This window comes from Pelodiscus sinensis, chromosome 4 (genome assembly GCF_049634645.1).
Source record: "Pelodiscus sinensis isolate JC-2024 chromosome 4, ASM4963464v1, whole genome shotgun sequence".
Taxonomy (NCBI): domain Eukaryota; kingdom Metazoa; phylum Chordata; order Testudines; family Trionychidae; genus Pelodiscus; species Pelodiscus sinensis.
Window position 1 is genome coordinate 87,738,910 of NC_134714.1, and position 12,888 is coordinate 87,751,797.

The 12,888-nt window shown below is 40.8% G+C and overlaps 1 protein-coding gene across 12 annotated transcripts in view; it reads left to right on the forward strand.

Annotated features, from left to right (window-relative positions):
* Window positions 1–12,888, forward strand: part of SHANK2 (SH3 and multiple ankyrin repeat domains 2) — a 690,873-nt gene that overhangs the window by 441,611 nt on the left and 236,374 nt on the right. For all 12 annotated transcript variants that reach the window (XM_075927697.1, XM_075927699.1, XM_075927698.1 and 9 more), the window contains one exon: window positions 2,889–2,964. In XM_075927697.1, coding sequence (XP_075783812.1) covers window positions 2,889–2,964 — 76 coding nt within the window. The remainder of the gene's footprint in view (window positions 1–2,888; window positions 2,965–12,888) is intronic.

Genomic DNA, 12,888 nt, shown 5'->3' on the forward strand with positions numbered 1-12,888 from the left:
TGTTAGAGTGAAGAACCTGTTACTAAATATTTGTTCCCTATGTAGGAATTTATAGCCTATAACTAAATCACCCCTTAATCATCTCTTTGTTAACCCAAATAGATTGAGCTCTTTGAGTCTGTCACTGTAAGGCATGTTTTCTAATCCTTCTGTCAGTCTCATGGCTCTCATTTGGACACAGTATTCCAGCAGCAGTCACTACAATCTGAAACATTAGAGGTAAAATGACCTCTCTACTCCTACTCAAGATTCCCCTGTTTACACATCTAAGGATTGTGTTGGCCCTTTTGGCCACAACATCCCATTAGGAGGTCATGTTCAGCTAATTATCCACCGTGATCCCCAAATCTTTTTCAGAGTCGCTGTTTCTCAGGATGCAGTCTGCCAACCTGTAAACAGGGCCTCTATTCTTAGTTCCTAGGTGTATATATTTGCATTTTAATACAGCTAAATGTATATTGATTGCTTGAGCTGGCTTCCCAAATCGTTCGGATTGCTCTGCATCAGTGACCTGTCCTCTTGATTTGTGGCACTCCCTCAATTTTTGCATCATCTGCAAACTTTGTCAGACATTTTATGTTTTTATCTGTGAACAGGAAGAAAACCTAAAATAGTATGTGGCCAAGAATCAATCCCTGGGGGGCCCCACTAGAAACACATCCACTTGATGATTTTCCATGTACAATTGTATTTTAAGAGCTATAAGTTAGCCAATTTTTAATCCATTTCATGGGTGTCATGTTGATTTTATATGTAAGCGTTTTAATCAAAATGTTGTGTGGTTCCAAGTCAAATGCTTTACAGAAGTCTAACTATATCACATCAACAAGGTTAATTTTATCTAACAAATGTGTAATCTCATAAAAATCAAGTTAAGTTGACAGGAACTATTTTCCATAAACCTATGTTAATTGACATTAATTACTCTCCTTTCATTTTGGAATCTTTTGTGAGCCACTCAGTAATCTTGCCTTGGCTCAAAGGCCTGTCAGCCTGCCAATAATTAACTGGTCATCCCATTTATTCTTTTAAAATATCGGCTTTCCCCCTCAGTTTTCCTAGAACTTCTGCAGAGCTCTAAGACATATTGAACATCAACCTTAATGGACTAGCAAGCTTCTAAGCTAGCTCTTTAAGAAACCTTGAGTGCAAGATATACAGACTTGTTGATTTTTAGTGACTGACATTAGTACTGGTTGCACCTCTAAAATCTGGGACTCTCTTGTCCGGCAACATCCATGGTCTGGCAGGACCACAGATATTGCTGGATCAAAGGGCTGGGCTGCAGCTGGGGAGCGCAGTAGCAACGGGCCGATGTGGTGGAAAGGAAAGCCCTCCGCTGAGGCTGCAGGCAGTGGGGCCAATGCCTGGAAGTGTAGCCCTGGCCAAGTCAACACAGCAGGGAGCACAGCCCCACCCAAGCTGGAGGAAGCAGTGCCCAGGAGTTCAGCCCCTGCCAGGACCGGTACAGCTCAGTGGGGAGCGTGTCCCTGGCTGGGCTGGAGACAATGGGGCCTGGCTTCCCCAGCATGGTGGGGAGCACAGGCCCTTCCCCTGACAAGTACAGCCTGGGCAGAGCTGGGGATGGAGGAGCCAGCGGGGGAACCAGGCTGACAGCCAAGAAGGGAGCCTTGACCTCCCCTGGTCCAGTAAACGCCGTAGTTCAGGGCCTCTCAGATCCCAAGGGTGATGGACCAGAGAGGTCCTCCTGTAGCTGCTATTTAGTATTCTTCTGAGATAATGCTATCCTATCATTTTTTCCCAACTGCAGAACAGAAATAAATTATTTAATGCATCTCTCCCTTTTTTTTTTGCATTATAACTGATAATTATTCCACCATTTCCATCTAGTTATGGACCAGTATTGGTGTTGGGATTCTGTTTGTTCCTGGTATATTTTTAAACTCCTTTTTATTGATAGGTTTTGCTGTACGTCTTCAGAGAATAACTGCACATTATTATCTACGTGTGATGCTAAATTTAAACCTTCACTTAAACTCTTATTAATATTGATTTAATGTTGATGTGGTGATAGGCTCTGGAAAAGTGAATGGGGGATTTATTTGAAAAGAGTTTGTCATCCTGCAGATGAGTTTGCTGCTGCCACCCTTCTGTAGGTTTTATGTTTTCCACAAAGGGGTCTCCCAAGCTGTAACATGGCTGATTTGTCAAATGGCTTTTTGGCATATTGCTATGCTTTATCCCTTTTGCATTCCAACAATATTGTTCCTTTTATGGATACAAAGGGGGTACAAATTTCACACCAAGGTTTTCTTGTGTGATTTGTTTGGCAACGATGGATGAGAACACATGTATCTCGTGTTTTTTAGCATAATTTTTTTTTTAGCATAATGAATTATTCAGATGATTTTGATTGGGACCTCAAAGTCCAAAAATGTATTTTTCATTCTTCTTGTTACAACTGCTACTAAAAAGGGGTTGGTATTTTTAGTCCAATCTAGGAAAAAAATCAAATTAAGATTGGTTGTCAGGAGTTACCAGATGATGATAACTGCTTCATCAAGTAACTTGGAACATCAAATCTTTGAGTAAGGAGAATTTTTATTTGTAAGTGATGTATTCGAAGAAAACTTACTGCTAATCTTGTGGTGGGTGTGTGTGTGTGTGTGTGTGTGTGACAGACAGTGAAAGCAAGAAAGTGAGTGTAGAATATCTATATTTTTATCTATTCGAAAATTAACATTTTCCTCACCTGAAACACTTGAGACAATATTAATACTTTCTGAGGCACTGATGGTTTATTTTTATATAAGACCGAGAAAAAATACTTGTTTTCAAATTGCAAGAGAGAAGAGCAATAGATTATTTTTCCTTCTGTAAATATAGAAGTATTAAATCCTTCTTTTGTATTTTCCATCTTTATGCAGAAACTCGAACGGATAGAACAAAAAAATTATTTAGGCACTACACAGTTGGATCATATGACAGCTTTGATGCTCTAAGGTAAGATGGCTTCTTTTCAGCTATCAATATTCAGATTACAGTAATTTGTTTTATGCTTAAAATCTATAGTTACAAAAGTAAGATGTAAAGAGGTTATGTCAACATATTAGATATGAAATAGGTCTTCAAAACTCAGCCAGGGCAACTGAATCTACTTCAGCACTAAAGTTTCTCTAAAGAGGGAGAACAACGAGGAGTCCTGTGGCACCTTAGAGACTAACAGATTTATTATTAATAGAAAGGTAGCTGTGTTAGTCTGACCTTGGTGAAACAAAAGGAAAAAATATGTAGCACTTTAAAGACTAACAATTTTATTAGGTGATGAGCTTTTGTGGGGCAGACCCACTTCTTCAGATCATGTTCTTCAGATCCTATTTATTAGGGCATAAACTTTAATGTGTAAAACACAGTCCATCCGATGAATTGGATTGGAAATTAGAGGCAGGTGTATATATAAATAAAGTAAAAATTTAAGAGGGAGGTAATTAAGGCTTTATTCCACAAGATTCTGACTCTTCCCTGCTGTTTCTGAAATCTGTGGGAGTTCAAAATACTCAGTGCTTTGTAGAATTGGGCCTTTGAGGGTGATCTTTGCAATGTAAATGGAAAAGTATCTGGTTACAGGAACCACAAATCTTGCAAGAGGGCCACGTTTAATTATTTAGTTTTAAGGAGCATTTCTGCATCTGAAACAAGTGAATCTATTAAATAGAATTCAGTTTAAATGTAAATTGTGAGATTCTTTTTAACTTGTTGTTTCTGCTGAGTATCCATGTTTGTTTAAACAGAGTCCTCCTTATTCCTCATCTCTTTCTCTCCCCTCTTCTCCCTCTCTCACACACCATGAACATGACCAACATCTGGCAGTGAGGGTGATGTTGCAGCCCAGAAACTGAATGTTATCTTTTACTATAACACTGGGAAGATAATAGTGGCACGTGGAAAATGTTTAATTTTTCTCTGGTGTGATGGCCCTCTATTTTCTTGTCCTGACTATTTAATTAAAATTACATTTTTCAACAAATGTGCACTACCTTTACCAGTGTATTCAGAAGTTCTGAAATTCTGTAACTTATTAAAGACCTAGTTTAATGCAGTAAATACTTCGAAAATATTTGCTTGCAGCATAAGGTGATAATACTCTACTTTCTTAGCATGTTAAACTCTCATCCTTCTCCTGAAGGTTAGTGGATAATTTTGCTGTTACTGATGAAGCTAGTTAAGCGACTGACTGGTGGTGTTTGGAATTTTTGGTTTTAATCAACTTCCTTACACCAAAATCCCATCCTGCTCTCCCTCAATAGGCATACACTGCTGAAAAGGCAGCGAGACTAGTGGTATTTCTCTACACATGAGTGTAAGCATCTGCATATGTTAAGTTATACTTTGGAAAGGTTTATCATGTAGAATAATGCTTTGGTGTCATTGCTGGTGGATGTGCAACTATGTGGCTTGACTGCTCTTACCCTATCTTGCATGTGTCTCCTGCAGTCTACTACAGCCAATGTGTGGCAGGTTACAGAACAGCACTTTTTATATTCTGACTTAGCGGAAGAGAAAGCAGTTTCAGACCTTCCCATAGCTCCTTTTGTGGTTAGGCCCATTACTGGAGCTTTTTACAGGAGCCAGGATTGCACCTACATGGCTGTAAAGATGCATGAGATAAAATATACTAACAAGGCTTTTATACTCTGTACACTGAACTACATAAATCTATGACTCCCCTGCTGCACTATGAGATGCTAAATATTTAAATACCTAGTAGTTAAAATGCCCAATAATAACAGATTTGTTTAAAGATTCAGGGTGTCTTTATTAGTGGTCTGTAAAACTCAAGTGATGGGACTATTTCATCTAAAGGGGATGAAGCTGTTCTGGTAATACTAGTAACTTGAAAATAACCAATATAACACTTATGGGTGTGAAGAGCTTAATTTGAGGAAGAAGTAGAGGGGAAAGATTTTCCTTGCTTAATTGGTTTAATAAGTATGATGAGAGAATTGAAGGAAAGGGTCATTGATACCCAGTGAACCCAGAGCGGGGTTCTACATCAGAAATGCTCTAATATTTAATTCCTAATCTAGGGTATGTTAAGAAGAGAAGGGAGACAGCAAGGATAGTTATGCTCGGGGGAGACAGAAAAATAGTTATGCTCAGGGGAGCGGAGGTTCCCTCTTCCAGTTCCAAAGGTTACCAAACTGGACCCACTAGGAGTAGTAGTGGCTACTATGCTGTGTAAATGAAGCTTTAGCGAATAGGGAAAAAATGATCAAGAATAAGGTATGTTCATTGCATATGCATATGTAAGATCTGTTCATTTTCTGTATGCAAAAAGCTAGGTTTTTTTCCTATTGTATAGAGCAATTCCATTAAGAGAGGCAAAGCTGGTGTTTTAGCTCATGTACCTAGCAGAGCAGTGTACAATACCATTGCTATTTCTCTTCTGCAAAATGGCATAGATCTAGGCATGATTTTAAATAGGTGCCCAGTAAACCTCATTTCCTTGAACCTGCAACACTAAGTACAGCTAGAATTTTAAGAAACTGACTGTCAGGGATTTATACATCTAATCCGTGACACCAGTGTTGTCCGCAATCTGTGGGTGCAAAAAAAGGAGCCATACTAAAAACTAGCTGTAACAGAGGTATTTTTTGTGTAGGTCCAATAGATTCAGATTCCAAATTAGGAGGGCTCCAGAAGGGGGGAAAAAATAGTTCTAGGGTAATGTACTCTTGAAAGCAGTCTTGCTCCCAGTGCATAGTTTTCAGATTTGTACCTTTCTTTGATCACTTTCGCAGTCATGAATCCTGGCAGTAAGGGGAGAAACTATAGTGCAATGACTAGTTATTTTCAAAGTAATTGTTGCTTTTATAAGATAAGCAAGTTGTTGTGTAAAACAGGATTGAACCCTAAGCAGCACTTTGATTTAACTCCTGAGTTATTTTTCAAAGGTGACTCGGCTTTCACACGTGTCCCTTTCAGTGTCTTGAATACTCTACTGAAAGTCCCCTCACTCTTTTTTTTAAACCAGAGCAAAAAACACTGAGCAAAAGAATTAATACATGATTAAACATTCAGATTAAAAGGCTAATGTGTATATACACCAAACTTCTTGTATATCACATTTTTCATTTTAGACAGGTGAAATTTACTAAAGCACACATTTTCGTGATTCATTAAACATCTTTTCAACTGTGAAGAGGAGGTCAGGTATGCCCTAGCAGATTGATAGTTTATAAGAGGTGTGGGATGTTTGCTGAGAAACGTCACCATGTTTACCAATCCAAAGATATCTAACAAGTGGCAAGTGATGATTTTTCATGTGAAATTAACCAGGTGTACCCCCGCTCGTTCTTCTGTAGTGACGGCTGAGGGAAGTGTTCTGCTACCATCTGTGTCTTAGTCTACATCTGTGATACGTAACATTTGTCATTTTCGGTTTAAGTGATACCAAAGCTTGGATTACCATGGTTATGGGATTATTTTAATATTACATTACGCCTGATGGTGATTGAGAGATCTTTACAATGATCTTGAGCTTTAACTTTTCAGTGACTACACTTGGTGTACGTCTTTTTACTTGCATTGAGAGTGTTCTACGAGGAAAAGCAACTTACCTAAGAGAGAAATCTGATTTTGTATGTGTGCTGCAATTAAACCCCTACAGCTGGCTGCTGTCAGGTGACTTGGACTAGGTAGTTATTTAGCCAAGCTCTGAGGCCCTTCCCTCTTGCAGGTTGCAGATCTTGGGCTGCTACCCAAACCAAAATATCTACTCTGCAATTAAACAGTCTCCCTACTCTGAACCCCAGGAGTGTAAATCAGCTGACATGGACCAGCCGCAGGTGTTTAATTGCAGAGTAGGCATAGCCTTATAGCCTTTAGAAATTACAGTGGTAATGTTAGTATGGCTATCATGAGCCAATTAAATAGGCGACAATCAAATATTTTCAACTCGCTCCCAAAGTTGTGGTTTAGTTTAATCAATATCCTTCAACACATACAAACAAAGGGTAGATGAGATAAAAGGGGGTGGGATGGGAGAAGAGACATTCTGTTATTACTAGATGTAATAGGGGGGTGTAGAGTTGGATTATCCAGTGGAAGCTGACTTTGGACAAGCAGGAATAAATAGCTTGTCCCTAGATGTTAGGATCTTGCCTCCATCTCCCATGATTTCAGCAATGTGTTTTGACAGCCAAAATTTCCCCCTCCCTCTCAGTAACAGTATTGGCAAAGGCAGCATCAGATAAATTGGTGGCAATCATTTCCAGGATAGCTAATGTGCATTGTCAAAATCAAAGAAACATCATGATCTCAGGCTCTATTTGGTGCCTATTACACCAACAACTTAAACCTGAAAGTAGAAAATGTAAATTAAAAGGAACAGCCCCCCAACATACAAATTGAGATAAGTCCCCATCCTCAGCCCTAGCGAGTCAGGGGTTTGTGTCGTCTCTTAATTAGTAGAAGATTTCAAAAGTCGTTTTCCCTTAAGTTCACAAAAACATCAGACCATGACTTATCAGGAGAATGTTTGTTTTGTATAATCCAAGTGCACCATATCTTTAGGGAAAAATGTGCATTTATCTAAAGTCCTAATTCTTAAAGCAAACACTTAAAATATATTGGGCCTTCTCCAAATGACTTTGGTCAAAACTCAGGTCATCTCATAAGTCAAGGAGGATCTGTTCTCTGGCATATTCAAAAAATCCAAAGTAAGATTTGGTTCAACCCAAACAATTAAAATATTTCAGAGTCTTCAGGGGGGTAGCCAAGTTAGTCTGCACAGGATAAACTTAAAAAGCAACAAATAGTCTAGTAGAACTTTATAGGCTAACAAAACATGTAGATTTTGTTAGTCTATAAAGTGCTACCAGACTATTTGTTGGTTTTTAAAATAATTTCAGTAAATCAAAACATCTTGAAAAATCTTCGTTTAGGTTAAATAAAATGTTTGTTTTTAATTAAATCAAAGGAAATGAATAATAAGGCTCAAATGGTATCTTCCTCATGACCTTTAAACCTGGTGCTAGGGGACTCCCCTGGGAATGGGATACCTAGGATTAAGAACCCATGCTGGAGCAAGGACTTGGACCCAAATGCCCTAACCACTGGCCTATCAAGTGTTTTGATGTGGGTTTCAGCTTCTCATGCTGAAGCTGCTAATATTTTTATTTCAGTGATTCTGTAGCAGCTTTATGCAGTCTTATTACTTTCCATTATTTGGTTATTTAAAATATTTTGAGGGTAAATTTTAATTCCTACAGTTGAATTCTCCACTAAATTTAGTTTGATCCGTGGTCTGTAGCCTGTGTAAGTTACAACTTTCCTGAGGAGTTTCAACCCTGACATGCAGTATTCAGAGCTATTTGATAACTGGTTAATCATTAGACAATAACAGGAGAAGTATTTGGCAAATTATTCATTGTAACTTAGGTTTAATGTCTGTGATTGCTATTTGTGAACTTTTCCTCTATTGTGTGGCAATAATGATAACCATGGGAAAGATTGTTTCAGTAGGGTTTATGTAGGTATCAGCACATTTTATATAGGTCACTTTATTGTAGTCCTTCACAGAATTATTTTTGGCATTGTTGAGTTAAGAAGGTACTTGTCCTGCTTGCTGCAGGCTTTGTGTAACATTGAGAGAGCAGGGAATGAAAGCTTATTGTGCCCTAGTCACTTGCCCTATCTGTCCCACTAGCTGAGCAAGGAGTGTCTAGTGTAGCAATAAGACTTGCAGCCTTCTTGTGGAATGAATAATGTATTATGCTGGCTTCAATAGCCGTTGCTTTTGAAACAGACACAGTGATTTAATAGCCAAATTGTTTCTCAATCACTTTCTCAGCAAGAGGTGAAACACATTCCTTGGTAAATAAGAAAATAAAATCGTCCTAAAAATTTTTAAAATCAAGAACCGTTTTCAGATGGCAAAGCAGTTAAAGTTCAAACAAACAACAACAAAAGCTGATAAGCTTTCCCAGTTGCTTCATGTTCAGCTGTTTGTTAGGAAACAGACATAACACACCCCAGACATCGCCTGACATTCCACACATGTTCCTCTTTCCAGGTCTTTCCTCTTTTCAGGCTTTAAATTAATCTCTATTCCGCTTCTCCAGGTAATAAATCTCTGAATTGAATTGCTTTACTCATCACATCTACTGTTACTACTATAACTTAAACAGGGCTCAAAGGCTTGGGACTGAAGTACCATCATGATAGGCCCTGTACAAATGTGTAGAAAGACCAAGTTCCTATTTGGAGAAGCTTACAATACAAAAAAGTGACAAATCAGTATAGTGTACAAACATAGTGAAGAGGATGCTGTCAGGCATATATCCTGTTAGTTCTTTGTCTTTACCTGTTTTATTATTAATTATTTTATTATAAAACCTCAGGGTTATTTTTCATGTGACGGCATCTAGAGTTAAACTTAGAGAGTTGAAAGGAAAGGGTTCTGAATGTAAAAAGAAAGTGGGTAGGTGGGAGAAGGGGTGAGCTGGGAGAGTGAAGGTGGACAACTGAAAGGTAGCACTTGTATGGGCTGTGGGGAGGTGAGAGTGGTAGATGAATAAGCAGTAGCAACACGGTAAAAAGGAGAATATGGAGGCACAGTATCAGAACGGAGTAAATCCTAGTTGATTCTTATGGGACTATGTGACCTCGGTGTGATCTCAATCAATTTCTCTCTCAACCCGTGCCATGAGCAAAGTGCTTCAGTTTGGAGCATGGTGCCACATTGACTCTGCAGGTGCCAGCCATAGTTGATTTGCAGAAACTATATATGAGTCAGACAGCATTTGTCTCAGATTTCCTGGGCTGCCACTCTGCAGAGGCCTCAGGAAAGAAGAGCAGCAGGAGGCAGGGCCATGGAGAGGAATAGGGTTTTTGCGTGTGTCTTGGTTTTTGTATTGTAGAATATATATCATAATTGAAAATAAAGATTTTTGGGGCTTATAATGAAAATGGTTTTGCTTTCTTGTGCATCTTCTAAAAAACATTACCTCTCACCCTGTCATATATGCTACGATAGCTGACCTTCTTAGGTTTATGATTATAGAGCATGCCCAGTGAAACTGCTGAAATAGGAAGTAAAAAGGTCTGTGATTTGCATGCATCTTTTTTTCCTGCATCTGTAATATAAAAGTACAGATGTACATACGGGAGATTATTAAAGAAGGACATTGCCATCAAGGTTGTGAGGCTATACAGTGATTCTAGGCCTTCAAAATTAGGTGGCATTTTTGGCATTGGTCTTTATGGCTCAATTTCCTGTGCGTATCATTCTTACTATGGCACTGTCAAGGGGTAACCCCCCCCCCCTTTCTCCTCTGTCCCGAAGGATTGTGGGGCAGGAGCGGACCCGCGTTAACTTCACGGACGGGCCCCGCCCTGCCCGCTGACGATTTACTCTAGGCCCGCCATCAGGGTAAGGTTCCTACGTACCGGAGGTGAACCCCGGTACGGCCTGAACCCCCCATTCCTTCAAGGGGCTCCTGTACAGTTCTGACTTATACTCAGTCTGTTTCCCATCAGTCCCCCGAGCGGGAGGTTGTTCCTTAAGGTTTCAATTGGTCTAATAGTGGCTTGAGTCCACGGGTGTGTCGTAGAGGTGCTCGGGCCCTCCCGCACTCCCGAGCCCCGTCCCCAGGACCCTACCAGAATGGTGAGGATTGCATCATCATCTCCTCACCACCCCTCTCGGGGCTTGTTGCTGGCTGTCCGTGCCGGCGCACCCCCATCCTGGGTCTCCTTCCTACCTCCACTAGAGGCTGTGTCTGCGGGGCAGCAGTTCCCGAGGTGGTGCTGGTCCTTCCAGCCTCTCTTCCCAGTTCCACAGTTGGGGTGGAGGGCTCAGTGTGTCTGCCATGTAGTTGGACCCCTCGTGACCTCGGAGGCTTCGGGCACTTTCCGGGTTGAGGCTCTGGTCCTGGCCCTCCTCTACTCGGTCCTCTGTGCATTCGGCCCCTTCTGGCTTGAGCCCAGGATTGGCGTTGGCCTCCGTCGCGCATCCGGTGTTCCCCTACACGCTGGCACGGTTGCCACCGGCTCCTGCTGGTCCCGCCCAACCTCCAGGGTCTCCAGCAGCCCCTCTCTGCCCTTGGGTCATGGCCGCCTCCGACCTTGCCCTGGCATTCGCAGCTCCTCCCCCAGAGGCGCTGATGTTCCTTCCCCCCAGCTGAGCCTGTGCCGCGTTTAAATGCGGCCGCCAGCTTCCTGCGCATGCGCAGCAGCGTTGAAGGATGCTTCCCAGCTCTCTGGTCTCGGCGGGGGCGGCCAGCCCACCCGAACGCGGAAAAGGGGACGAGGCTAGCTCGTCAGAGGCACCTAATACTTTTCAGCAGCGAAGATTATATAAAGCATGTATGTTCTATTCCAGATAACATGATAGTCTTAATTCTTAGTTTTGTTGGACTGGCATCCCTTTCACTGGGAATAAGAAACAGCAGATTAAAAATTAAGTTCTTACAGTTTAATTATGTGTAGCATTAACTATTTTCTGGGCTAAGTTGGTCACGCACACAGCTTCAAGGGGGCAATTTCTAAAAGAACCTGTGATGGATAGGAGGAGTGCTGGTCAGCACCTGGTCGTTAAGGGGTTAAACTCAGGTAGCTAGTAAGGGTGTTGGCAGGGAAGCAGAAGAACCAATAGAGATAGTACTGAAGTTTGAATTGGATATAGATACATGGTCTGCTCTTCCTTTTGTGGGGATTTTAAAGAAAAAGACTGGAGAGAACAGATGCAGGGTTTGGAATTACCATGCCTATAAGAAATATTGGACATGGAAGTGAACAGGACCTTGAAGTACAGATCATCATGTCTCGTGTAGATGGAAAAGTGTATCTAGTCACGATCAGGGTTGTTTTTTTTAGGGCTGTCAATTGACCTACGTTAACATCTGCGATTAACGTAGGACAGGATTAACACATTAATTTTTTAACGCATTAATGCTGTGCTGCCCCTTTGAAGTGCCGTTCTGGCACTTTAAAAGAGTAATGCATTAGAAGCCGGGGACTCCAGCTGATCCCCGGCTCCGCTGTTGCATAGTCCCTTTAAAGTACCAAAACAGCACTTCAGAGAGGCAGCACAAGCGGAGCTGGAGATCAGCTGGAGTGCCCATGAGTAAATGCACCCACTATGTTTGGAAGACATTTAAACTATAAATAAAGGATGGATTAGGCCTAGACGGAGAAGAGAGAACCTCCATTAAAAAAGACCAAGCAAAAATAATGATGTAGGAATAAAAAATGGGGAAACTTATCTAACATGTCTAATGGATGGCATGTGTAAATTAGATGAAATGCCAGGCATATCCAGCTTATAGAGCAGGCTCAGCAGCCAGCCCAAGGTGATACTGATTTGTCATTTGTCGTTATGACAGGAACAATATTTTCATAATAGTGCTTGCATCATTTCTTCTGAACCACATGCTTTCCATCAATGCCAGACTAGAATGTCCCTTATTTTTACCATTTTTGTCACTCACCCTTATTATTGCCAATTCACAAACATGTTATTTTCTTGCTGTTCACCATCTCTCTTTTTTGCAGCCTTTTGGAGAGATTCTATCACATGAGATCTTGTGTCAAACAAAGATGATCAAAAGGGACAGTTGTGGGAAGACCCACTTTACCGTTTGCCCGGATACAACACTTTGCTCATGTTTGGAAAGAACCTTAGCCCAAATAGATTTGCAGCTTCCCTCCACCTCTTGAGATTCTACACAGATTGAAGTGCAGAGATGCAATATGTACACTGAGTGAACATGTTCTTTGAAGTTTTCCACCCCAACTTTCCAGACACAGAGTTCAGATAAAAATCCAAATCAAACCCTAATATTTTGTTCTTTAGTTATCTGTCACAGTCTCCGTGATCAGTTTTCTTTATGGCCACTTAAGCTTAATGGAGTAACCTCTTTT